The 27,124-nt window shown below is 50.5% G+C and overlaps 1 protein-coding gene across 1 annotated transcript in view; it reads left to right on the top strand.

Annotated features, from left to right (window-relative positions):
• The first annotated feature begins 8,176 nt into the window (after positions 1-8,176).
• The window catches only part of LOC132573424 (acetylcholine receptor subunit gamma-like), a 42,180-nt gene continuing 23,232 nt past the window's right edge, over positions 8,177-27,124 (top strand). Inside the window, exons 1-6 of the mRNA XM_060240923.1 lie at positions 8,177-8,260; positions 16,270-16,409; positions 18,402-18,446; positions 19,425-19,534; positions 22,931-23,086; positions 23,293-23,390. Coding sequence (XP_060096906.1) covers positions 8,203-8,260; positions 16,270-16,409; positions 18,402-18,446; positions 19,425-19,534; positions 22,931-23,086; positions 23,293-23,390 — 607 coding nt within the window. The 5' untranslated portion in view covers positions 8,177-8,202. The remainder of the gene's footprint in view (positions 8,261-16,269; positions 16,410-18,401; positions 18,447-19,424; positions 19,535-22,930; positions 23,087-23,292; positions 23,391-27,124) is intronic.

The raw sequence follows: 27,124 nt of genomic DNA, 5'->3' as shown, positions 1-27,124 counted from the left end.
TTATTTCCTAGGGAAGGAAGGCATTTAAAAGGTGTGCGGTCCCTTTAAATGCGGTGGCCAGAGCTCCCTTTGGAGTTCAATTATGCTTGTCACACCCTTGCTTCTAGCTCCACCCCCAATGTCTCCTGACTCCACCCCCAAAGTCCCCAGATATTTCTTGAATTGGACTTGGAAACTCTAGTTTGACACCCCTGCCCTAGAACCATCAATTTCACCAAATCCTGGGAAATTTTTCCAGGGAAAGTAGATACGATCCCTGCAATCGCTTGTAGACAGTGGGGTCCTCATTCTCTGGAACGTTCCCTACTCCGGCTGGGCAACTGGGACTTCCTGAGCGCAGGCTAAGCCATGCAAAGCGCTCGAACAGTTATTTTTAACCCCGTGGCTGTTCCAACCAGCTGTTGCGTGGGGAAAGCAGGTCAGAGGGTCAGGCGTCGCAGGCAGGAGAGACCAGGCCAAAGGAAGTGCTGCTTTTGGGGGCCGGATCCTGTTTCACAGGAAGCTGCTGAGGCTTGGGCCAGCCTGGAATGCAGACCGCAGACAGCTGTGCCTGGTGCTCACCTCCCTTTGTGTGTGTCCCGCTGGAAGGGGGAGCAAAGCAGTAGACGAGTGGCACCTTTAAGACCAACTTAAGTTTTATTCAGAATGTCAGCTTTCGTATGCTCTGTAAGCACACTTCATCAGATAAAATTGGAATTGCAAGCCATCTTTAAAGGGTTGGAACCCTCTCCCTATGAAGAAAGGTTAAAATGCTTGGGGCTCTTTAGCTTGGAGAAACGTCGACTGCGGGGGGACATGATAGAGGTTTACAAGATAATGCATGGGATGGAGAAAGTGGAGAAAGAAGTCCTTTTCTCCCTTTCTCACAATACGAGAACTCGTGGGCATTCGATGAAATTGTGGAGCAGTCGGGTTAAAACGGATAAAAGGAAGTCCTTAACGTATGGAATTCACTGCCACAGGAGGTGGTGGCAGCTACAAGCATAGACAGCTTCAAGAGGGGATTAGATAAAAATATGGAGCAGAGGTCCATCAGTGGCTATTAGCCACAGTGCGTATATATAAGTGTGTGTGTGTGTATGTGATCCATCACGGCTTCTCTTATGTTCTTAAATATAGAGAAAGTGAGTGGTTTGTAGAGTCATGGGAATGTTTTTAGCAGATTAAAAGAATCCCAAATTGGGGTCTGTGTGCGTTTGTTAGTGTTGTTAACTGAGCCGAAACAACAGTGGAGGTTGATAAAAAAGCAGATTGCTGTCATAGGGGTGAAGTGCCATAAATCCGGGTGTCATTCTGGATTCCTTAGTTGTGGGGGGCTGGTGCGAGAGTGTCCTCATCTGTCTTCAGCATTGGTGGCCGCTGCAGAACTGTCCCTCTGGTCTGTAAGCACGGTGGTCAGCCGCAGGCTGGGAAATCCCTGGGAACTGCGGTAGTAGTTCCTGGAGGTGGGGAAGGAAGGGACTTTAGCAGCATGTAACATTAAAAGAGAGGAGCCCTGTGGCGCAGAGTGGTAAAGCTACAGTACTACAGTCCTAAGCTCTGCTCATGACCTGAGTTCGATCCCGGCAGAAGCTGGGTTCAGGTAACCGGCTCGAGGTTGACTCAGTCTTCCATCCTTCCGAGGTCGTTAAAATGAGTACTCGGCTTGCTGGGTGGGGGGAAGCATAGATAACTGGGGAAGGCAATGGCAAACCGCCCCGTGACAACATCGTGATGCGACATCACCCCAGAGTCGGAAACAACTGGTGCTTGCGCAGGGGACTACCTTTGCCTTTTTAAAATTAAAAGACCATGAAATTAAAAGACGTTTGCTCCTTGCGAGGACAGCTAGGGCGAACCCGGGCAGTATAATAAAAAGTAGAGACATCAGCCTGCCAACAAAAGTCCGTATAGTCAAAGCGATGGTACTCACAGTAGAAATGCATGGCTGCGAGAGTTGGACCATAAGGAAGGCCGAGCGCAGAAGAATAGATGCTTTTGAGCTGTGGTGCTGGAGAAAAATCTTGAGAGTCCCTTGGACTGCAAGAAGATCAAACCAGTCAGTCTGAAGGGAAATCAACCCAGACTGTTCCCTGGAAGGTCAGATGCTGAAGCTGAAGCTCAAATCCTTTGGCCACCCAAGGAGAAGGGAGCTCACTGGAGAAGATCCTGATGCTGGGAAAGACAGAAGGCAAAAGAAGAAGGGGGCGGCAGAAGAGGAGATGGCTGGACAGCATTACTGATGTAACTAACATGAATTTGAGCGGACTTTGGAGGATGGTGGAAGACAGGAGGACCTGGCGTGACTTGGTCAGTTGGGTCACAAAGAGTCGGACTCGACTGTGCGACTGAACAACAAATGCCATAGAGTCTGCCCTCCATAAGGTGGACTAGGTCCAATGCAGGACATATCTGGGGACTTTGGGGGTGGAGCCAGGAGACTTTGGGGGTGGAGCCAGTTGAAAGGGTGTGACAAGCACTAGTGAACTCCAAAGGGTGTTCTGCCCGTCACATTTAAAGGGTTCCTTTTTAAATGCCTTCCCTCCGCTGGAAATAATGGAGAGTGGGGGAACCTCCTTTTGGGGCTCATAGAAGTGGACTCCCTGATCCAATCTTTTTGCAACTTGGAGGAGTTTTGGAAGAGAGACGCCAGATGCTATGTTGGGAATTTGGTGCTTCTACCTCAGAAAACAGTCCCCTCCCACAGAGACCCAGATACTTAGTGAATATTTCCTCCTCCCCCCTCTTTCTGATAACCCTGAAGGGGGGGGCTCCAAACCAGGGGATCCCCTGCCCCCAACTGGGGATTGGCAACCCTAGCTTTCCCCAATAGCCATTTTCTTCAGGAGAACTGGTCTCTGTAGTCTGGAGGAAAGCTGTGATTCTAGAAGATCTCCAGGTTGTACCTGGAGACTGGCAAGCCTAGCATGGTTCACCATGTGGTTTTGGCCCTCCAAGGCATCTAGGCACTTAGTGGTCATCAGGGCTATTTTTGTAGCAGGAACTCCTTTGCAATGGAGCCAATCCTCCAAGAGCTTACAGGGCTCTTCTTGCAGGGCCTACTGTAAGCTCTTGGGGGATTGGTTACTTCAGGGGAGGTGTGGCCTAATATGCAAAGGAGTTCCTGCTACAAAAAAAGCTCTGGTGGTCATGATCTCAAGTCCACGCCCGGCACTGTGCCACTCTCTCAAGTCCACCCAACGCTTGAAGGGTTTTTCTTCACACTTCTTCGGTACGCTGCCACCAGCTGGTCAGCTTTGGAAATTCCTTCCACGGTAGCCAGCAGGTTATAATACAGGGGTAGCCAAACTGCGGCTCGGGAGCCATATGTGGCTCTTTTACACCTATTGTGTGGCTCTTGAAGCCCCCACTGCCCCATCTTGGAAAAGACATGTCTCACTTTAAATCAGTTCTCCAAGCCATCCAGCAGCTTGGAAAATGCACTTGAAGTTAAAGTTATATGAACATATATGAACATGTGAAACTGCCTTATACTGAATCAGACCCTGGGTCCATCAAAGTCAGTCTTGTCTTCTCAGACTGGCAGCGGCTCTCCAGGGTCTCAAGCTGAGGTTTTTCATGCCCATTTGTCTGGACCCTTTTTAGTTGGAGATGCTGGGGATTGAACCTGCTTACCAAGCAGATGCTCTACCACTGGGCCACCATCCCTCCCCATAATCATATGAACATAAATGAACATATGAAGCTGCCTTCTACTGAATCAGACCCTCGGTCCATCAAAGTCAGTCGTCTACTCAGACTGGCAGCGGCTCTCCAGGGTCTCGAGCGGAGGTTTTTCATGCCCATTTGTCTGGACCCTTTTTAGTTGGAGATTGAACCTGGGACCTTCTGCTTCCCAAGCAGAGGCTCTACCACTGAGCCACCGTTGCTTTCTTTCCACCTCTCCCTCCCTCATCTACCTTCCTTCCTTCCTGCATCTGATCATCTGATGTTCATGTCCTTCGGCTCTCAAACATCTGACGTTTATTTTGTGTGGCTCTTACGTTAAGCAAGTTTGGGCACCCTTGGTATAATACCATAGAGTCCACCCTCCAGTAGGGCTGAAAACCCCACTCTGTTTAGTCGTAGAGGACTTCTTTATCACTTTACAAGGAGAGTGATTAAAACGTAGAATTTGCCGCCAGAGGATGTAGTGATGGCCATTGGGAAATAACAGCTTGAAAGGGGGATTTGATATATTCATGGAGAGGGCTATCGGTGGCAGGAACGCAACTCCGGCTGGCTTGGTGTCAGGAGGTGTGGCCTAATATGCAAATGAGTTTCTGCTGGCCTTTTTCTACAAGGAAGCCCTATGTGAGACAATGGTGATGTCAGCGGGTGTGGCCTAATACGCAAATGAGTTACTGCTGGGCTTCTTCTCCATGGTGACTGAAAGGAGCCACATTTAGAGGCACTAAACCTCTGGATCCCAGATAGGGTTGCCAAGTCCAATTCAAGAAATATCTGGGGGCTTGGGGGGGTGGAGCCAGGAGACTTCGGGGGTGGAGCCAGGAGACATTAGGGGTGGAGCCAAGATCAAGGCTGTGACAAGCATAATTGAAATCCAAAGGGAGTTCTGGCCATCACATTTAAAGGGACGGCACACCTTTTCAATTCCTTCCTTCCATAGGAAATAATGAAGGATAGGGGCACCTGGTCCAATCTTTTTGAAACTTGGGGGGTATTTTGGGGAGAGGCGCTAGATGCTATACTGAAAATTTGGTGCCTCTACCCCAAAAAACAGCCCCCCCCCAGAGCCCCAGATACCCACAGATCAATTCTCCATGATTTTCTATGGGAATAAATCTCCATAGGGAATAATAGAGTTCCCAGCAGACATTTCCCTCCCCTCCCCCCGCTTTCTGACGACCCTGAAAGGGGGGAGGGTCTCCAAACTGGGGGATCCGCTGCCCCCGCCTGGAGATTGGCAACCCTAAGCCAGGAGCAAGGTTGTGACAAGTACAATTGAACTTCATAGGGAGTTCTGGCCGTCACATTTCAAGCGACTGCACACCTTTTAATTGCCTTTCCTGCATTGGAAGTAATGAAGGATAGGGGCACCTTCTTTTGAGGCTCTTAGAATTGGACCCCCTGGTCCAATCTTTTTGAAACTTGGAGGGTATTTTAGGAAGAGCCACTGGATGCTATGCTGAAAATTTGGTGCCTCTATCGTTAAAAAAAGCCCCCCCCCAAGAGCCCGAAATACCAGCAGCTCAATTCTTCATTATACTCTATGGGAATCGGTCTCCATAGGGAACAATGGAGTGCCCAGCAGACATTTCCCTCCCCCCCCACTTTCTGATGACGCTGAAGCGGGGGGGGGGAGGGCCATCAAACTGGGGGATCCCCTGCCCCCACCTGGGGATTGGCAACCTTATGCAGAGGGCCAGGAGGCAACATCAGGGGAAAGCCATGGCCTCTATGCCATGTTGTTGGCCCTTCAGAAGAACAGGTTGGAAGGGTTGCCAGGTCTATGTCGGAAAATACTTGGAGGCTTTGGGGTTCAGGAGAGGGGAGGGTTTGGAGAGGAGAGGGGTCTCAGCAAGGTACACTGTCCTAGATCCCACCTTTCCAAGGAGTCATTTTCTCTAGGGGAGAAGATATTGGATCTATATCCCGCCCTCCACTCAAGAGTCGCAGAGCGGATCACAATCTCCTTTCCCTTCCTCCCCCACAACAGACACCCTGTGAGGAAGATGAAGATATTGGATTTATATCCCGCCCTCCACTCCGAAGAGTCTCAGAGCGGCTCATAATCTCCTTCACCTTCCTCCCCCACAACAGACACCCTGTAAGGAAGATGAAGATATTGGATTTATATCCCGCCCTCCACTCAAGAGTCGCAGAGCGGATCACAATCTCCTTCACCTTCCTCTCCCACAACAGACACCCTGTGAGGAAGATGAAGATATTGGATTTATATCCCGCCCTCCACTCCGAAGAGTCTCAGAGCGGCTCACAATCTCCTTTCCCTTCCTCCCCCACAACAGACACCCTGTGAGGTAGATGAAGATATTGGATTTATATCCCGCCCTCCACTCTGAAGAGTCTCAGAGCGGCTCACAATCTCCTTTCCCTTCCTCCCCCACAACAGACACCCTGTAAGGAAGATGAAGATATTGGATTTATATCCCGCCCTCCACTCCGAAGAGTCTCAGAGCGGCTCGCAATCTCCTTTCCCTTCCCCACCCCCCACAACAGACACCCTGTGAGGTAGATGAAGATATTGGATTTATATCCTGCCCTCTACTCCGAAGAGTCTCAGAGCGGCTCACAATCTCCTTTCCCTTCCTCCCCCACAACAGACACCCTGTAAGGAAGATGAAGATATTGGATTTATATCCCGCCCTCCACTCCGAAGAGTCTCAGAGCGGCTCACAATCTCCTTTCCCTTCCCCACCCCCCACAACAGACACCCTGTGAGGTAGATGAAGATATTTGATTTATATCCCGCCCTCCACTCCGAAGAGTCTCAGAGCGGCTCATAATCTCCTTTCCCTTCCTCCCCCACAACAGACACCCTGTGAAGAAGATGAAGATACTGGATTTATATCCCGCCCTCCACTCCGAAGAGTCTCAGAGCGGCTCACAATCTCCTTTCCCTTCCTCCCCCACAACAGACACCCTGTGAAGAAGATGAAAATACTGGATTTATATCCCGCCCTCCACTCCGAAGAGTCTCAGAGCGGCTCATAATCTCCTTCACCTTTCTCCCCCACAACAGACACCCTGTGAAGAAGATGAAGATACTGGATTTATATCCCGCCCTCCACTCCGAAGAGTCTCAGAGCGGCTCACAATCTCCTTTACCTTCCTCCCCCACAACAGACACCCTGTGAGGTGGGTGGGGCTGAGAGAGCTCTCACAGCAGCTGCCCTTTCAAGGACAACCTTTGCCAGAGCTATGGCTGACCCAAGGCCTTTCCAGCAGGTGCAAGTAGAGGAGTGGGGAATCAAACCCGGTTCTCCCAGATAAGAGGCCGCACGCTTAACCACTACACCAAACTGGCTCTCTCTGCCAGCTGGAGATCAGTTGTATAAGCGAGAGTTCTCCAGGCCCCATCTGGAGGCTAACTTTACTTTATTTGATTTATATCCCGCCCTCCCCGCCGAAGCAGGCTCAGGCCAGCTCACAGCAATAAAAATCACAGCAATCAATTAAAATTTCACAGCATTAATACATCGACTTAAAATTCAACAGTCAAAACCACCTGGTGCTAATATCGCATGTAGTTGTTTCAGTTCTGATGGCTTCAGTGTTCTTTCATTTTCTCCTACAGCAACTCTAAATCAGTTAAAGGTCGACCGGAAGAGTGTGGCTTTACAGGAGTTGCGGAACTGGGCGAGGTCCCGCAAGGCCCCCGCGTCCTCTGGCAGCTGGTTCCACCAGTAGGGGGCTGCTACCGAGAAGGCCCTCTCTCTGGTGGATTTTAGTCTCACCTCCCTCGGCCCAGGGATCACGAATAGGTTTTGGGGTCCAGATCTAAGTACTCTCTGGGGAACGTGTGGGGAGAGACGGTTCCTAAGGTAAGCAGGTCCTTGGCCATATAGGGCTTTAAAGGTAATGACCAGCACCTTGTAGCAAATCCTATACGAGGGGTGGCCAACGGTAGCTCTCCAGATGTTTTTTGCCTACGACTCCCATCAGCCCCAGCCGTTGGCCATGCTGTCTGGGGCTGAGGGGAGTTGTAGGCAAAAAACATCTGGAGAGCTACCGTTGGCCACCCCTGCAGTATGCTACTGGCAGCCGGTGCAGTTCCCGCAGCCCTGGCTGTATGCGCTCCCACCTGTAACAACAATCCAACCGTGGAATAGTAACAAAGAACTCAATAATCTAACAATCCAACACCAACAACGTGCTCTCAAAGCGCCTATAAATAGGGGCTCCGTCAGCTTCCCTAATCCCGCCGGTGCAGCGGGGCTGAGCATCAGAGGAGACGCTGGCATCCGCTTGGTGCCCGCTCTCTCCTGGAAGATGCTCCCTCCAACAGCACCAGACCGGACTGGCACGCCCAGAGGGGCCGGCGGGCACAGCCAGTTCTGCCCTTCTCTGCATTGTTCCACGGGGGGGGGGGGGGGGCATCAGCAGGGAGACAGCTGACAATGCATTGGCTGGACAGCTGGCCCACAAAGCAGGGAGGGGGAGGGGGTCCCGGCTTAAAATAGCCCCCCGGACCCGCCCAAGAACACACACACTGCTGCTTGTGGGGGAGAAGGAAGGAGGATGCCCACGCGCAGTATGATCTGGCTTACTCCGGCCCTGATTCTCAGCTTCCTTGCAGGTAAAGCAGGCCGTGCCTGAAATATGCTTGAAAGCTTGTGATGAAACTTTAAAACTCTTCCCCCCCCCCCAGGGTGGTGAAAGGCCAAAGGTCGCTCTGAATCGAGGACCTTGGAAAGAAAGAGAGCGGGCCTAGGCTGGTCTACTCAAAATGAAACTGGAGTCTACTCAAGGGGATTTACTCCCGGGAAAATGTTCTTAGGATTGCTATCAGCATGCCAGGGCATTTGTTCCTTTGTTCAACTGTCCTTTGTTTTTCCAATCCTTTCCTTCCTTCCTTCTCTCCTTCCTTCCCTCTCTCCTTCCTTCCCTCTCTCCTTCCTTCCTTCCTTCCTTCCTTCCTTCCTTCCTTCCTTCCTTCCCTCTCTCCTTCCTTCCCTCCCTCTCTCCTTTCTTCCCTCCCTCCTTCTTTCCTTCCCTCTCTCCTTCCTTCCCTCCTTCCTTCCCTCTCTCTCTCCTTCCTTCCCTCTCTCCTTCCTTCCTTCCTTCCTTCCTTCCTTCCTTCTCTCCTTCCTTCCCTCCCTCTCTCCTTTCTTCCCTCCTTCCTTCCCTCTCTCCTTCCTTCCTTCCCTCTCTCCTTCCTTCCCTCCTTCCTTCCCTCTCTCTCTCCTTTCTTCCCTCCTTCCTTCCTTCCTTCCCTCCCTCCCTCCTTCCTTCCCTCCCTCTCTCCTTTCTTCCCTCCTTCCTTCCCTCTCTCCTTCCTTCCTTCCCTCTCTCCTTCCTTCCCTCCTTCCTTCCCTCTCTCTCTCCTTTCTTCCCTCCTTCCTTCCTTCCTTCCCTCCCTCCCTCCCTCCTTCCTTCCCTCCCTCCTTCTTTCCTTCCAGTTTTCCAAGGGAAAGCACAGCGATTCTCCAACATTTTGAACTAGATGCCACTCCTGGATTTACTGAGTTTTCGGGAACTCCTTTGCAAAGTAACTCTCCGCTGCTTGCTATAACCCACCCAAAAACACAGAAATTTCACACAGTTCGTACTGAAAAATGTATATTTGTCGCCTTTGGCATTTGAAGCATATTGCGTTGCACTGAGCAAAAGATTCAAATTGCATTCCAGGGCTATCTGAACACAGACAAGCCCGGTTTTGTTGGTGGGCCCCTCCCTTCTCAGTCTTTCTTCCCCTCGCCTCGCAGTCCAGTTTGCAAGAGACCTGAGACCCGCCATTGGAGCCCCAATCCAGTGTGAGAAGCACCAAGTAGCAGATTCTCTAGCCCTTCAGTGCATTGGTGGGATAAGGCATATGGAAGGCTGTGGGGTTGGGCTGCCAGGTCCAATTCAAGAAATATCTGGGGACTTCGGGGGTGGAGCCAGGAGACTTTGGGGTGAAGTCAGAAACAAAGGTGTAACAAGCATAATTGAACTCCAAAGGGAGTTCTGGCCATCACATTGAAAGGGACCGCACACCATTTAAATGCCTTCCCTCCATTGGAAATAATGAAGGATAGGGGCACCTTCTTTGCGGGCTCATAGAATTGGACCCCCCTGGTCCAATCCTTATGAAACTTGGAGGCTGTTTTGAGGAGAGGCACTGGATGCTATGCTGAAAATTTGGTGCCCCTAGCTCAAAAAACAGCTTCCCCCCACAGAGCCGCAGATAACCATGGATCAATTCTCCATTATACCCTATGAGAATCGGTCTCCATAGGAGGAGTGCCCAGCAGACATTTCCCTCCCCCCGCTTTCTGATGACCCGGGTTTGATTCCCCACTCCTCTACTTGCAGCTGCTGGAATGGCCTTGGGTCAGCCATAGCTCTCTTATCTGGGAAAACCGGGTTTGATTCCCCACTCCTCCCCTTGCAGCTGCTGGAATGGCCTTGGGTCAGCCATAGCTCTCTTATCTGGCAGAACCGGGTTTGATTCCCCACTCCTCCACTTGCAGCTGCCAGAATTGCCTTGGGTCAGCCAGAGCTCTCTTATCTAGGAGAACAGGGTTTGATTCCCCACTCCTCCACTTGCAGCTGCTGGAATGGCCTTGGGTCAGCCAGAGCTCTCTTATCTGGGAAAACCGGGTTTGATTCCCCCCTCCTCCACTTGCAGCTGCTGGAATGGCCTTGGGTCAGCCAGAGCTCTCTTATCTGGGAGAACTGGGTTTGATTCCCCACTCCTCCACTTGCAGCTGCTGGAATGGCCTTGGGTCAGCCAGAGCTCTCTTATCTGGGAAAACCGGGTTTGATTCCCCCCTCCTCCACTTGCAGCTGCTGGAATGGCCTTGGGTCAGCCACAGCTCTCTTATCTGGGAGAACCGGGTTTGATTCCCCCCTCCTCCACTTGCAGCTGCTGGAATGGCCTTGGGTCAGCCAGAGCTCTCTTATCTGGGAAAACCGGGTTTGATTCCCACTCCTCCACTTGCAGCTTCTGGAATGGCCTTGGGTCAGCCATAGCTCTGGCAGCGTTGTCCTTGTAAGGACAGCTGCCATGAGAGCTCTCTCAGCCCCATCCATCTCACACGGTATCTACTGTAGGGGAAGAAGACTTGGCAACCCAACCTTTCCACTGCAGGATGGCCTCTTTAAACAGATGCCAGAGGAACAACTCTCTTGTCGCGCAGCCGAGATGGCCAAATGTCTTGGCTGCCGCTCAAAGCGAAAGACTCCGAAACCTTCAACGGCTGTGGACAGATAGCGGTGCGGCTGAAACGGGGCCAGCTGTCGATTGCGTCTGTAAGCAAGCTCAGGGGATGCCAGTTGAGACGATCGCCCTGCATATCCTTCTCCTACCGCCGCCAATCTGCAGATCCTGCCCGTTTCAGTGCCCCTTCGTGGCCACCCGCTTTCATCCAGCAGTGGCAATTAGCCCTAATGAAAGCGATTAGCCGGCGCTTCCCCCGCCAGCTTCCCTTTCCGGTTGGATCCAGCCCTGGCCTGGAACGCAAATAATTTGATAACGCGGAAGATTTTTTTTTTAAAAAAGAAATCATTAGTAAGGTAACGATCTGTGGACGAGACGGGGATGGATTGCAGGCAGAGCCGAGGGGCCTATTTATTATTAATCAATTACTATTTGCGGAATGCCTAATGGCTGTCTAATTAAATCCTCGTTGGAGCTTTGAGATAGCGCGGAGGTGAGCGTCGGTCGGGGGTCTGGGCTTTGGGGGAGTCGCGGGAAAGGTTTATGCAGATTACGAGCCAAGGAAATGACTTCTCCCTGTCTCTCCAGATACTCACCCTGTGCAGTTTTGGGATTCACAAAAGAAAGTGTTGTGGTTAAGTGTGCGCAGGGTTGGAATTCTGGCAGGAGCTCCTTTGCATATTAGGCCACACACCCCTGATGTAGCCAATCCTCCAAGAGCTTACAAAAAAGAGCCTTGTAAGCTCTCGGAGGATTGGCCACATCAGGGATGTGTGGCCTAATATGCAAAGGAGATCCTGCTAGAATTCCACCCCTGAGTGTGCGGACGCTTACCTGGGAGAACCGGGTTTGATTCCCCACTCTTCCCCTTGCAGCTGCTGGAATGGCCTTGGGTCAGCCATAGCTCTGGCAGAGCTGTCCTTGAAAGGACAGCTGCTGTGAGAGCTCTCTCAGCCCCATCCATCTCACATGGCATCTACTGTGGGGGAAGAAGATAAAGGAAACTGTAAGTCACTCGGGGACTCTGATTCAGAGAGAAGGGTGGGGTATAAATCTACAGTCTTCTTCTAGTTGGCAAAATTCATAATTAACATAGAATGTCAGCTATCCACAAGCTGCAGCGATGCCTACTAGTTTACACTGTGTTAAAAATAAGGATTAGCAGGTTGTGGGATGTGGGATGCAGACTCCCAGGTGGAAAGAGGCCTCAGGGAGACAAGTTTAATCTGGTCTCCCTGGGCAACACTGATAGGCGCCGGGGGTGGAATTCTAGCAGGAGCTCCTTTGCATATTAGGCCACACCCCCTGCTGTAGCCAATCCTCCGAGAGCTTACAAGGCTCTTTTTTGTAAACTCTCGGAGGACTGGCTACATCGGGGGGGGGGTGTGGCCTAATATGCAAAGGAGCTCCTGCTAGAATTCCACCCCTGATAGGCACCAGCTGAAGGGCAGACTTGGCCTTGGCTATTGGAGGCTGAGAAAGAAGTGTGTTTTATTCGAGAGACTTTAAAAGGGCTATTGGCGGGTGCAGGAAAGCGAATAGCCATTGCCCCCCTTTTCTATAATAGGTGATAAGTTTCGATTGTACTCCAGTCTGGCAAGACCTGGACAGCTTGCCATGTAATGCTTGCTTCAGTCAAGTCTCAGCATTAAAACTCCTTTTGATCCCACTCAAGAAGTCTCGTGATTGAACCTGGGCAAAAGCTTACAGCCATCTCCTGCATAAGAACATAAGAGAAGCCATGTTGGATCAGGCCAATGGCCCCTCCAGTCCAACACTCTGTGTCACATAAGAACATAAGAGAAGCCCTGTTGGATCAGGCCAATGGCCCATCCAGTCCAGCACTCTGTGTCTCATAAGAACATAAGAGAAGCCCTGTTGGATCAGGCCAGTGGCCCATCCAGTCCAGCACTCTGTGTCACATAAGAACATAAGAGAAGCCCTGTTGGATCAGGCCAATGGCCCATCCAGTCCAACACTCTATGTCACATAAGAACATAAGAGAAGCCCTGTTGGATCAGGCCAATGGCCCATCCAGTCCAGCACTCTGTGTGTCTCATAAGAACATAAGAGAAGCCCTGTTGGATCAGGCCAGTGGCCCATCCAGTCCAGCACTCTGTGTCACATAAGAACATAAGAGAAGCCATGTTGGATCAGGCCAATGGCCCCTCCAGTCCAACACTCTGTGTCACATAAGAACATAAGAGAAGCCCTGTTGGATCAGGCCAATGGCCCATCCAGTCCAGCACTCTGTGTCTCATAAAAACATAAGAGAAGCCCTGTTGGATCAGGCCAGTGGCCCATCCAGTCCAGCACTCTGTGTCACATAAGAACATAAGAGAAGCCATGTTGGATCAGGCCAATGGCCCATCAAGTCCAACACTCTGTGTCACAGAAGAGAAGCCCTGTTGGATCAGGCCAATGGCCCATCCAGTCCAGCACTCTGTGTCACATAAGAACATAAGAGAAGCCATGTTGGATCAGGCCAACGGCCCATCAAGTCCAACACTCTGTGTCACACAGTGGCAAAAATTTTTATATACACACACACACTGTGGCTAATAGCCACTGATGGACCTGTGCTCCATATTTTTATCTAAACCCTTCTTGAAGGTGGCCATGCTTGTGGCCGCCACCACCTCCTGTGGCAGTGAATTCCACATGTTAATCACCCTTTGGGTGAAGAAGTACTTCCTTTTATCCGTTTTAACCTGTCTGCTCAGCAATTTCATCGAATGCGCACGAGTTCTTGTATTGTGAGAAAGGGAGAAAAGTACTTCTTTCTCTACTTTCTCCATCCCATGCATTATCTTGTAAACCTCTATCATGTCACCCCGCAGTCGACGTTTCTCCAAGCTAAAGAGTCCCAAGCGTTTCAACCTTTCTTCATAGGGAAAGTGCTCCAGCCCTTTAATCATTCTAGTTGCCCTCTGGACTTTCTCCAATGCTATAATATCTTTTTTGAGGTGCAGCGACCAGAACTGCACACAGTACTCCAAATGAGACCGCACCATCGATTTATACAGGGGCAGGGGCACTGCAGGGGCACTGCTTTCTAGTCTGGAGGTCAGTTGTAATTCCAGGGGATATCCAGCCCCGCTAGGAAGTTTGCAAGCTAACTAGCCACCCAGAAAAACTGACCACGGGAGTGGCCAAACTCGCTTCATGTAAGAGACGCATAGAATCAACATCAGACGTTTGAGAGCTGCGAGACATGAACGTCAGATGCCTGAGAGCTGCAAGGCAGGCAAGAAGGAAAGGGGGAAAGAAAGCAAACAGATGGGGGAGGGAGAAGTGGAAAGAAAGCAACTTTAACTTTCAATGCATTCTCCAAGCCACCGGCTGACTTGGCTTGGAGAAGTGACTTAAAGAGAGAAAAGCCTTCTCCAAGCTGGCTGACGGGGCGGTGGGGGCTTCAAGAGCCACACCATATTGCTGAAAGAGCCACTTGCGGCTCCTGAGCCACAGTTTGGCCACCCCTGGACTACACTATGAGCGTTTTCGCACTGACCTTAATCAGCAGCGATGCCCCTCTTCACCGCGCAGGATCGGCGCAGATTTCGCACTAATTGCCGCGGAGCACCCGGAAGAGCCGGAAAGTCCCGCGGCTTTTGCGGCACAAATGGAAACTGGTTTTTGGCGGCAATTAGTGCGATCCTGCGCGGTGAAGAGGGGCGTCGCTGCTGATTAAGGTCAGTGCGAAAACGCCCTATGTGTGACATCTAAATGAAGCATATTTGCTTATACTTGGTGACGGCACATCATTCATTGTGCTAGCGATTGGTGTGGGGAGGGATAAAGAGATCTAAAGAACACTAAAGAATGCTTTACCACTGGCTAATTCTTCCCACTCCCTTCTCTGGTTTCCGGAATTTCACCAGGCACTTATATGAACATATGAAGCTGCCTTCTACTGAATCAGACCCTGGGTCCATCAAAGTCCGTCTTGTCAACTCAGACTGGCAGCGGCTCTCCAGGGTCTCAAGCTGAAGTTTTTCACGCCTATTTGCCTGGACCCTTTTTTTAGTTGGAGATGCTGGGGATCGAACCTGGGACCTTCTGCTTACCAAGCAGATACTCTACCACTGAGCCACCGTCTCTCCCCTAAATCCATATGAACATATGAAGCTGCCTTCTACTGAATCAGACCCTCAGTCCATCAAAGTCAGTCTTGTCTACTCAGACTGGCAGCGGCTCTCCAGGGTCTCAAGCTGAGGTTTTTCACGCCTATTTGCCTGGACCCTTTTTAGTTGGAGATGCCAGGGATTGAATCTGCTTACCAAGCAGATACTCTACCACTGAGCCACCGTCCCTCCCCTAAATCCATATGAACATATGAAGCTGCCTTCTACTGAATCAGACCCTCGGTCCCATCAAAGTCAGTCTTGTCTACTCAGACTGCCAGCGGCTCTCCAGGGTCTCAAGCTAGCCTTGCCAATCCCCAGGTCCCAGCAGGGGTTCTTCTGCTTTCACAGGCTCCTTCCCGCCCCCAATCAGCTGGCCGGCGGGGAAGCCCCGCCCCCAGAAGACTATGTGCCTTTTCACCTCCGGAGGTTTCAGTCTCTGATTGAAAAGCTTTCTCTTGGGATGGTGTGTCTGTGTTACTTTGAAGAAGCTGGCAGCTACTTGTGAGCAGAGAGGCCAATCCCTTGCTTTAGAGTTGCCAGAAACGGTGGGGAGGGGGGAGGGAAACGGTGGGGAGGGGGGAGGGAAACTTCATTATTCACTATGTGGAGATCGATTCTCTTAGGGTATAATGGGCAATTGATCTGGAGGTTTCGAGGGCTCTGGGGGAGCTGTATTTTGAGGTAAAGGCACCAGATTTTCAGTATAGTATCTAGTGGCTCTTCCCAAAGTACCCCCCAAGTTTCAAAACGATTGGACTGGGGAGTCTAATTTTATGAGCCCCAAAAGAAGGTGCCCCTATCCTTCATTATTTCCTACGGAAGGAAGACATTTAAAAAGGTGTGCTGTCCCTTTAAATGCGATGGCCAGAACTCCCTTGGAGTTCAATTATGCTTGTCACACCCTTGTTCCTGGCTCCGCCTCCAATGTCTCCTGGCTGCACCCCCAAAGTCCCCAGATATTTCTTGAATTGGACTTGGCAACCCTATCTCAAACTGAGGTTTTTCATGCCTATTTGCCTGGACCCTTTTTAGTTGGAGATGCCGGGGATTGAACCTGGGACCTTCTGCTTACCAAGCCAGATGCTGTACCACTAAGCCACCATCCCTCCCTCAATTCTTCTGGATTCTGGAGGCTGGCATCCCTCGTTCCCCCTGAGAAAATGGCTTCTTTGGAGAGTGGGCTGTGAATTATACCCTCCTGAGGTCCCTCTCCTTTTCCTAAGCCCCGTCCTCCCCAGATTCCGATCCCGGAACTCCAGGAACTGCTCGACCCAGAGGTGGCAACCCAATTCATACCAGACGGTCTTCTTTCTCCAGTGGTCCGAGGCCGGAACCAGGAAGAGAAGCTTCTCCAAGACTTGATGGCCAACTACAACCGCAACTTGCGCCCAGCCAAGGAGGAGGGGGAGATCATCGACGTGACGCTCAAGCTGACCCTCACAAACCTCATTTCGCTGGTGAGAAAGCCCTTCTCCCTGCCCCCGCTCCCGGGGCCCACACAGATAGGGTTGCCAATCCCCAGGTGGGGGCAGGGGATCCCCCGGTTTGGAGACCCTCCCCTCGCTTCAGGGTCGTCAGAAAGCGGGGGGAGGGGAGGGAAATGTCTGCTGGGAACTGTTATTCCCTAGGGAGATTTATTCCCATAGAAAATCATGGAGAATTGATCCGTGGTTATCTGGGGCTCTGGGGGGGGCTGTTTTTTGGGGGTAGAGGCACCAAATTTTCAGTATAGCATCTAGCGCCTCTCCCCAAAATAGCCCCCAAGTTTCAAAAAGATTGGACCAGGGGGTCCAATTCTATGAGCCCCAAAAGAAGGTGCTCCTATCCTTCATTATTTCCTATGGAAGGAAGGAATTGAAAAGGTGCCTTGGTGCAGAAATCTGAAGTGTACAAGACATTCATAAAATGGGTCAAAGCAGTTGAGAGGCAATTAGGTGTAAACCTCCAGGCTATTCAGACCGACAGAGGGGGGGAATTCTTATCAAATGAATTGAAATGTTGGCTGGAGAACAAGGGCATTGCCCACCGTTTAACGAACCCAGCCACGCCCCAAGAAAACGGGCTAGCGGAGCGCACAGGAGCTGTGTTGCAGACGTTAATGTACAGCATGCTTGAAGATGCAAGGTTGCCAATTTGCTATTGGGCTGAGGCTATGTACTGTGCTGTGTTTATCCATAATCGTGTTTGGTGTAAACCTGTAAATGATTTGCCCTATAGGAAGCTGTATAATAGGTGTCCAGATTTAAAATTTTTGAGAGTCTTTGGGACACAAGCCTGGGTGAATATTCCACTGAAGAATAGAAGGAAAGGAATGTCCCTTTCAATGTGATGGCCAGACCTCCCTTTGGAGTTCAATGATGCTTGTCACAGCCTTGATCTTGGCTCCACCCCTAATGTCTCCTGGCTCCACCCCCAAAGTCCCCAGATATTTCTTGAATTGGACTTGGCAACCCTACACACAGACCAGAATTCAAGCATTGCGTATTTCCTGTTTAGATCCAATGGGGTCTGACAGGCTTTGGGTTGGGAAATGTGTGATGCGGTGGCTAAAAAAGCCCAATGCAATTTTGGGCTGTATTATCAGACGTAAAGTGTCCAGATCACGTGGTATCGCTTTACTTTGCTGTGATAAGGCCTCACCTGGAATATTGTGTTCAGTTTTGGGCCTCTCCTCAACCCACCCCCCCCACCAAGTTCCAAAGAAATTCGACCAGGGGTTCCAATTCTATGAGCCCCAAAAGTATCATTCATTCAATGCCCTTTATTGGCAGGGAGCAGGGAACCAATCCATCCATCAAATGGCAATTTGCAAATACATGAAACGCCTCCTAGATGCTAGATATAAAAAATTTGCAACGGCTTCAATTAACAATTGGTTCCGAGTTGACAGCAAGAGGACACTTTTATATTTGTCGGGCTTTGCTGTTTGCTCACTTTTGGAGCCCCAAAAGAAGAATTGCAGATTTATACCCCGCCTTCTCTCTGAATCAGAGACTCAGAGCGGCTTACAATCTCCTTTATCTTCTTCCGCCCCACAACAGACACCCTGTGAGGTGGGTGGGGCTGAGAGGGCTCTCCCAGCAGCTGCCCTTTCAAGGACAACCTCTGCCAGAGCTCTGGCTGACCCAAGGCCATTCCAGCAGGTGCAAGTGGAGGAGTGGGGAATCAAACCTGGTTCTCCCAGATAAGAGTCCGCACACTTCACCACTACACCAAACTGGCTCTCTGGTGCCCCTATCCTTCATTATTTCCAAATGCAGGGAAGGCATTTAAAAGGCATCCCTTTAAACGTGATGGCCAGAACTCCTTCCAAGTTCAATCGTGCTTGTCACACCCTTTCTCCTGACTCCACCCCCAAAGTCTCCTGGCACCATCCCCAAAGTCCCCAGGGATTTCTTGAGCTGGACCTGGCAACCCTAGTGATGTTACCTCTGTCATCTTTTCCCTAGAACGAGAGAGAGGAGGCCCTCACCACCAATGTCTGGGTAGAGATGGTAAGTGAATATGGAAAGATTCCCCTGAGCTTCCTTCAGATTTGCATCGTTGAGCCTTTGAAATCTGTGTGAGGGCAGGGCTTGGAGGGAACTCAGCAGGGGATAATACCATAGAGCAGGAGTGGCCAAACTGTGGCTCGGGAGCTGGTTTGGTGTAGTGGTTAAGTGTGCGGACTCTTATCTGGGAGAACCGGGTTTGATTCCCCACTCCTTCACTTGCAGCTGCTGGAATGGCCTTGGGTCAGCCATAGCTCTGGCAGAGGTTGTCCTTGAAAGGGCAGCTGCTGGGAGAGCCCTCTCAGCCCCACCCACCTCACAGGGTGTCTGTTGTGGGGGGAGAAGATCTAGGAGACTGTGAGCCGCTCTGAGTCTCTGATACAGAGAGAAGGGCGGGCTATAAAAGCTGCAGTCGTCTTCTTCTACTTAATGTTAGAGCTACATAGAATAAACCTAAGATGTTTGAGAGCCACAAGACATAAATGTCAGATGTTTGAGAGCAGGCAAGCAGGAAGGAAGACAAAAGAACAGATGGAGGTTGTCCTTGAAAGGGCAGACTCTTATCTGGGAGAACCGGGTTTGATTCCCCACTCCTCCACTTGCACCTGCTGGAATGGCCTTGGGTCAGCCATAGCTCCGGCAGAGGTTGTCCTTGAAAGGGTAGCTGCTGTGAGAGCCCTCTCAGCCCCACCCACCTCACAGGGTGCTGTTGTGGGGGGAGAAGACAGGGGAGATTGTGAGCCGCTCTGAGTCTCCGATTCAGGGAGAAGAGCGGGGTATAAATCTGCAGTTCTTCTTCTTCTTTCTCATGTATTGTGTGGCTCTTGAAGCCTCCTCTGCTCCACTGCCCAACTTGGAAAAGGCATTTCTCTATTTAAATCACTTCTCCAAGCCAAGTCTGCCCGCGGCTTGGAGAATGCATTTTTAAAGTTGCTTTCTTTCCACCTCTCCCTCTCACCTACCTTTCCCCATCTTTGCCAGCAATGGCGTGATTACCGCCTGCAGTGGGACCCAGATGCCTATGACAATATTGAGCGCCTCCGGATCCCTTCCACTTCCGTGTGGCTGCCGGACATCATCCTAGAAAACAAGTTAGTGCTCACAAAGATTGCTCTTTGTTTCTTCTCCCTGCCCCTACCAGTATCACGGGGGCCAGAATCAGAGCTGAGAAAAGCAACTAAGAGGGCAACCAAGATGGTTAGGGGGTTGGAGTATCTACTCAATAAGGAAAGACTGAAGACTCTGGGACAGGGGTGTCAAACATGTGGACCGGGGGCCGAGTCAGGCCCTTGGAGGGTTTCTATCAGGCCCCCAAGCAACTGGCTGTCATCTGCTTCCTTCTCCCTCTCTTTTGCTTCCTTCTGCATCACAGCTTGCTTTGCAAGACTTGCTCAATCACACAGGAACTACTGAGCAAAAACTCTATTTTCTCTATTGGCTTCCCTTGGGGAGGAAGGGTGGGGGAGGGAGAGCTTGTTTTGCCAGGCTCTCAATCATGCAGCAGAGCTACTGAGCCATGCCTCTCTTCCTTCTATTGGCTGAGGCTCCTCCCCTTCTGGTCCCCTGGGTAGGGATGGAAAGAGCCAGAGCTTCCTTTGCCCAGTTCCCTGGATCCCATGGGAGAAATACAAAGAAAGCACCTTTAAGACTGAGTGCTAATGTTTTAATCATGTTTTACATTTAAAAATAAAAATAAAAATCTTTAATTGTGTTTTGTCTGAGCATTTTCCCACAGAGCTTACCTCGGAGCGACGTCCCTCTTCACTGCGCAGCGTCTGCGCGGATTTCTCACCAACTGCTCCGCATAACCAGGAAGAGCCGCGGCTGTTGCGTCGCTAACGTAAACTGCTTTTTAGAGGTTTACATCTGCGACGCAAAAGGTCCGGCACTTCCTGGTTCTGCGGAGCAGTTGGTGGGAAATCCGCGCAGACGCCGTGCGGTGAAGAGGGACGTCGCTCCGAGGTAAGCTCTGTGGGAAAACACCCTCTGTGTCCTTTATAAAGTTTATATGTTCTATTTTTGTAGTTTAAATTGGATGTTGTTAACAAAAATATAAATTGGGGGGAAAAATATAAAGTTTATATCTCTGCTGCCTAATCTTAAAATAGGTACACACATGGCCCAACCTGACAAGGTCTCAGTTATGTCAGATCCAGTAACAGATGAGTGACACCCCTGGTCAGGGACTCTTCCGTTTAGAAAAGAGGCAACTAAGAGGGGAAACGATCGAGGCTCAAAAACTACCCGTAAGGTGGAGACAGTGGACACAGAGAACTTTTTTTTTCCTCTCTCCAAAATACTAGAACTTGAGGGCATCCAATGAAACTGACGGACAGTAGGTTCAGGACAGATAGAAGGAAATACGACTTGACACACAGATTAAAATGCGGAATTCGCTGCCAGACGATGTAGTGATGGCTACAGAAATAAACAGCTTTAAAAGGGGGTTAGATATATTCATGGAGGATGTCTATCAATGGCTACTAGCCATGGTAACAGAGGGGAACGTCCACATTGAAACTCAGTCAGGAGGCAGCATCAGGGAAAGACCTCGGCCTCTGTGCCCTGTTGTTGGCCCTCCAGAGGAATTATTTGGCCACTGTGTGAGACAGGAGGCTGGACTAGATGGACCCTCACTGGTCTGATCCAGCAGGGCTCTTCTGATGTTCTTATGAAGGCCTCAGCCTCTCTGCCCCGTTGTTGGCCCTCCAGAGGAACTGGTTGGCCACTGTGTGAGACAGGAGGCTGGACTAGATGGACCCTCACTGGTCTGATCCAGCAGGGCTCTTCTGATGTTCTTATGAAGGCCTTGGCCTCGCCACCCTGTTGTTGGCCCTCCAGGGGAACTGGTTGGCCACTGTGTGAGACAGGATGCTGGACTAGGTTGACCACTGGTCTGATCCAGAAGGGCTCTTCTGATGTTCTTATGAAGGCCTCAGCCTCTTCACCCTGTTGTTGGCCCTCCAGGGGAACTGGTTGGCCACTGTGTGAGGCAGGCTGCTGGACTAGATGGACCCTCACTGGTTTCATCCAGCAGGGATCTTCTGGTGTTCTTATGAAGGCCTTGGCCTCTCTGCCCTGTTGTTGGCCCTCCAGAGGAATTGGCTGGCCACTGTGTGAGACAGGATGCTGGACTAGATGGACCTTCACTGGTCTGATCCTGCAGGGCTCTTCTGATGTTCTTATGAAGGCCTCAGCCTCTCTGCCCTGTTGTTGGCCTTCCAGAGGAACTGGTTGGCCACTGTGTGAGACAGGATGTTGGACTAGATGAACCACTGGTCTGATCCAGCAGGGCTCTTCTGATTTTCTTGTTTTTGCCTTGATTTAGGCTTACCATCTTCCTGCTCATGTTGGGTAAATGTTAATGTTGTCTGGCTGAGACTGGCAACCAGTAGGAGGGCCAGGGTCTGGAGACATGGCAGGGGGATGTGACATTGGCATTGTCACTATATGACTTCTGGGCAGAGCTCAGGTTCCTGTACCGACCTAATGTCACTTCTAGATTTTTTTTTAACTTGAAGTGCCAAAGTGCCCTGAACAATGCTGCCTTCTTAAATTTTTCTCCCCCGGTGCCGCTTCCTAAGCGATCCCATTGTTCTCCAGCAGAGGGCAGAAGTGATGACCTCATGGACAGGAGCCCCAAATGTCCAAGGCCTTAACTAGCTACCAACCTTTCTCATTACTAGCCAGTGTGGTGCATTGGTTAGAGCAGGGGTGTCAAACATGCAGTCCAAGGACTGAATCAGGTCCCCGGAGGGATCCAATCAGGTCCTGAGCAACTGGCTCTTGTCTCCTTCCTTCTCCCTCTCTTGCTTCCTTCTGCATCTGAACTTGCTTTGCAAGGCTTGCTCAATCGCACAGCAGAGCTACAGAGCTACAGAACAAAACCTCAATTTTCTCCATTGGTTGAGGCTCCTCCTCCTGATCCCTGGGGAGGGAGGGAAAGAGCCAGAGCTTCCTTTTCCCAGTTCCCTGGATCCCATGGGAGAACGACAAAGAAAGCACCTTTAAGACCAAGAAGTACTAATATTTTAAGCATGTTTTATTTTAAGTTAAAAAAAAATCTTTAGTCATGTTTGTCTGTGTCCTTTAAAGTTTTTATCTCTGCTACTTAATCTTCAGTAGGTACACAGGTGGCCCAGCCAGCCGAACAAGGTCTCATCTATGTCAGATCCGGCCCTCACAACAAACGAGTTCGACACCCCTGGGTTAGAGTGTTCAACCAATATTTGGGAGAGCCAGGTTTGAATCCTTGCTCTGCCTCGGAAGCTCACTGGGTGTCCTCGGGTCGGTCACATCCTCTCAGCCCAGCCTACTTTGCGGGGTTGTCGTGGGAATAAAATGGAAGGGGGGGGGGGAGAACGACGCAGCTGCTTTGTGGAGAAAGGCGGAGCATGAATTAGGCGAACGAATAAGGAATCCTCCTTTCGAAGGGAGAAGGGGAGGAGCCAGCTCTCCTGATCTCTTTCTCATCTTGTTCCGTGCAGTATCGACGGGGTCTTTGACATCACGCTCTACACCAATGTCTTGGTGTCTCCGGACGGATCCATCTACTGGCTGCCCCCAGCCATCTACCGCAGCGCCTGCTCCATCATCGTCACGTATTTCCCCTTCGACTGGCAGAATTGCTCCATGGTGTTCCAGTGAGCCTTGGCACTATTACCTAGGTGGTCTGGGTTGCTTGCTAGCCCTGCTTGATCCTGCCCACTTTCTAAAAGTACTTGATGGGCACCAGAAAAGGTGCTGGTGGACACCAGATTCGGGATCCTGACCTAGAGATATCGATTTGTCTATCTGATAACAGCGCTGGGATGTGTGGGTCCTTACTTTGCGCTTCTCTGTTTACAAGGTCTCAGACCTACAATGCCCACGAAATTAATCTGCTGTTGGCGGTGGAAGAAGACCAGATGATTGAATGGATCTTCATTGACCCAGAAGATTTCACAGGTAATTGTGTCCACACCTGAGCCGGAAGGATGGGGGAAGGTCCTTAAAAGAATATAACAGTTGCAGAATGTTCTTACTGGATCTGGCCAAGCGTTTCACCAGTGTGACATTCCATTGTCAAAAATGCCAGTCTCTGGAAAGCTCACAGGTTGACTGTGAAGACTCCAGGACTATCATGTTGTTAGTTCCTACCACCTGGCCCTTCAGAAGTATGTTGAGTATGAACATGGAAGACTCCATGGAGCTATAATGCGTAACCATGGATAGGGCTACTCTCCTCCTTGAATTTGTCCAGGTTTTTTTTTTCTTTTAAAGTTATCTAAGCTCATTCTGGCCAGTCATCCCATCTTGAGGCAGTGAATGCCACAAGATGTATTCATGGAGGAGAGGTCTATCAGTGGCTACTAGCCATGGTGACTAAATGGAACCTTCACATTCAGAGGGAGCAAACCTCTGAATCCCAGGGCCAGGAGGCAACATCAGGAGAAGGCCTTGGCCACTCTGTGAGACAGGATGCTGGACTAGATGGACCCTCACTGGTCTGATCCAGCAGAGCTTTTCTGATGTTCTTCTGAAGGCCTTGGGCTCTGTGCCTTGTTGCTGTTCTTCCAGAGGAACTGGTTGGCCTCTTTGTGAGACAGGATGCTGGACTAGGTGGACATCTAGTCAGATCCAGCATGGTGTTCTTATGAAGTCCTAGGCTTCTGTGCCTTGTGGTTGGCCCTCCAGAGGAACTGGTGGGCCACTGTGTGAGGCAGGATGCTGGACTAGATGGACTTCTAGTCAGATCCAGCTGAGCTGTTCTGATATTCTTATGAAGGCCTCGGCCTCTCTGACTTCTTGTTGGATCTTCATTGCTGTCAGATGGCCATTCAGCCTCTGTTTAAAACCTCCAAGGAAGGAGAGCCCACCACCTCCTAAGGAAGCCTGTTCCACTGAGGAACCACTCTAACGGTCAGGAAGTTCTTCCTCATGTTGATCTGGAAACTCTTCTGATTTAATTTCGACCCATTGGTTCTGGTATTACCATCTGGGGCCACAGAAAACAATTCTGCACCATTCTCTATATGACAGCCCTTCAAGTACTTGAAGATGGTGATCCTATCACCTCTCAGTAACCTCCTCTCCAAGCTAAACATGCCCAGCTCCTTCAACCTTTCTTCATAGGACTTGGTCTCCAGACCCCGCACCATCTTCGTCGCCCTCCTCTGGACCCGTTCCAGCTTGTCTATATCCTTCTTAAAATGTGGTACTCAAAACTGGACACAATACTCCAGGTGAGGTCTTACCAGAGCAGAGTAAAGCGACACCATCACTTCATGTGATCCGGACACTAGACTTCTGTTGATACAGCCCAAAATCGCATTTGCCTTTTTAGCCACCACATCACACCGCATCGTGCCTAAGTGTCTTTAACAGGCCAATTCCCAATTCACTCACTTTGTCCTTTGTAAAAAAACCCACACATCTAAACTGGTGCCCATCCTCACACCCCATGACCGCAAATTTCATAAATGAATTAGGTGTCTTTGGTCTGTCAGTAATCTGCCAAGGGTTTTTGCCAGGGGACCCAGAAGAGCAGTGTGAGAGAAATGTGTGTGTGTATGTAATCTTCCATCATTCATTCAGGCCAAGATGACAGGACTTAAACCTGGGGCCTGGCAAAGTCAGTAGGAGAGTCAGTTTGGTGTAGTGGTGAAGTGTGCGGACTCTTATCTGGGAGAACCGGGTGTGATTCCCCCCTCCACCACTTGCACCTGCTAGCATGGCCTTGGTCAGCCATAGCTTTGGCAGAGGTTGTCCTTGAAAGGGCAGCTGCTGTGAGAGCCCTCTCCAGCCCCACCCACCTCACAGGGTGTCCGTTGTGGGGGAGGAAGGTAAAGGAGATTGTGAGCCGCTCTGAGACTCTTTGGAGTGGAGGGCGGGATATAAATCCAATATCTTCATCTACCTCACAGGGTGTCTGTTGTGGGGGAGGAAGGGAAAGGAGATTGTGAGCCGCTCTGAGACTCTTCGAAGTGGAGGGAGGGATATAAATCCAATATCTTCATCTACCTCACAGGGTGTTTGTTGTGGGGAAGGAAGGTAAAGGAGATTGTGAGCCGCTCTGAGACTCTTAGGAGTGGAGGGCAGGATATAAATCGAATATCTTCATCTACCTCACAGGGTGTCTGTTGGGGGGGGAGGAAGGGAAAGGAGATTGTGAGCCGCTCTGAGACTCTTCGGAGTGGAGGGAGGGATATAAATCCAATATCTTCATCTACCTCACAGGGTGTCTGTTGTGGGGGAGGGAGGGAAAGGAGATTGTGAGCCGCTCTGAGACTCTTCGGAGTGGAGGGCGGGATATAAATCCAATATCTTCATCTACCTCACAGGGTGTCTGTTGTGGGGGAGGAAGGGAAAGGAGATTGTGAGCCGCTCTGAGACTCTTCGGAGTGGAGGGCGGGATATAAATCCAATATCTTCATCTACCTCACAGGGTGTCTGTTGTGGGGGAGGGAGGGAAAGGAGATTGTGAGCCGCTCTGAGACTCTTCGGAGTGGAGGGCGGGATATAAATCCAATATCTTCATCTACCTCACAGGGTGTCTGTTGTGGGGGAGGAAGGGAAAGGAGATTGTGAGCCGCTCTGAGACTCTTCGGAGTGGAGGGCGGGATATAAATCCAATATCTTCATCTACCTCACAGGGTGTCTGTTGTGGGGGAGGGAGGGAAAGGAGATTGTGAGCCACTCTGAGACTCTTCGGAGTGGAGGGCGGGATATAAATCCAATATCTTCATCTACCTCACAGGGTGTCTGTTGTGGGGGAGGAAGGTAAAGGAGACTGTGAGCCGCTCTGAGACTCTTCGGAGTGGAGGGCGGGATATAAATCCAATATCTTCATCTACCTCACAGGGTGTCTGTTGTGGGGGAGGAAGGTAAAGAAGATTGTGAGCCGCTCTGAGACTCTTCGGAGTGGAGGGCGGGATATAAATCCAATATCTTCATCTACCTCACAGGGTGTCTGTTGTGGGGGAGGAAGGGAAAGGAGATTGTGAGCCGCTCTGAGACTCTTCGGAGTGGAGGGCGGGATATAAATCCAATATCTTCATCTACCTCACAGGGTGTCTGTTGTGGGGGAGGAAGGGAAAGGAGATTGTGAGCCACTCTGAGACTCTTCGGAGTGGAGGGCGGGATATAAATCCAATATCATCATCATTATCATCAAAGCAAGGGCAACACTGCTGAGCTCTTGCCCCACCCAAAGTCTCCCCATGTGCAGATAACGGCAACTGAATCCCGTTAAAGAAGTGGAAGAGCTACACCGCACTCACGGAGGCAAAGGTGCCAATTTGCTTGATGTTCTGTTCATAACTTTGCGTACTCGTGGGCCTCCAGAGTAAAATGATGCCTTCACTTCAAGTGATCTGGACACTATACTTCTCTTAATACAGCCCAAAATTGCCCCAGTTATGTTTCCACAGATACCATGGCAGTGTGTACCATTCCAACCAGAGAATCATTTGTATTTGTCCCCCCCCCCTTTTTATTCTGCCCTCGTCTTTCTTCCCCTCCGCGTCACTCAAAGCTAATTTCTCCATTTAAGGGGATTGAACCGGGGACACGGTTGGCCCAAGCAGCTGCTGCTGCCATTCTCCATCACGTTTTAATAGCATATTGAAAGCACAAAGTTTGTTGTCGGGAGCGGGAAGGGTGTGTTTTTCCCCCCATTACTGAGACAAGCCAGTGATTTT

The sequence above is a fragment of the Heteronotia binoei genome, chromosome 6 (assembly GCF_032191835.1).
Source record: "Heteronotia binoei isolate CCM8104 ecotype False Entrance Well chromosome 6, APGP_CSIRO_Hbin_v1, whole genome shotgun sequence".
Lineage (NCBI taxonomy): Eukaryota > Metazoa > Chordata > Lepidosauria > Squamata > Gekkonidae > Heteronotia > Heteronotia binoei.
This window is presented reverse-complemented; position numbering and strand designations above follow the sequence as displayed.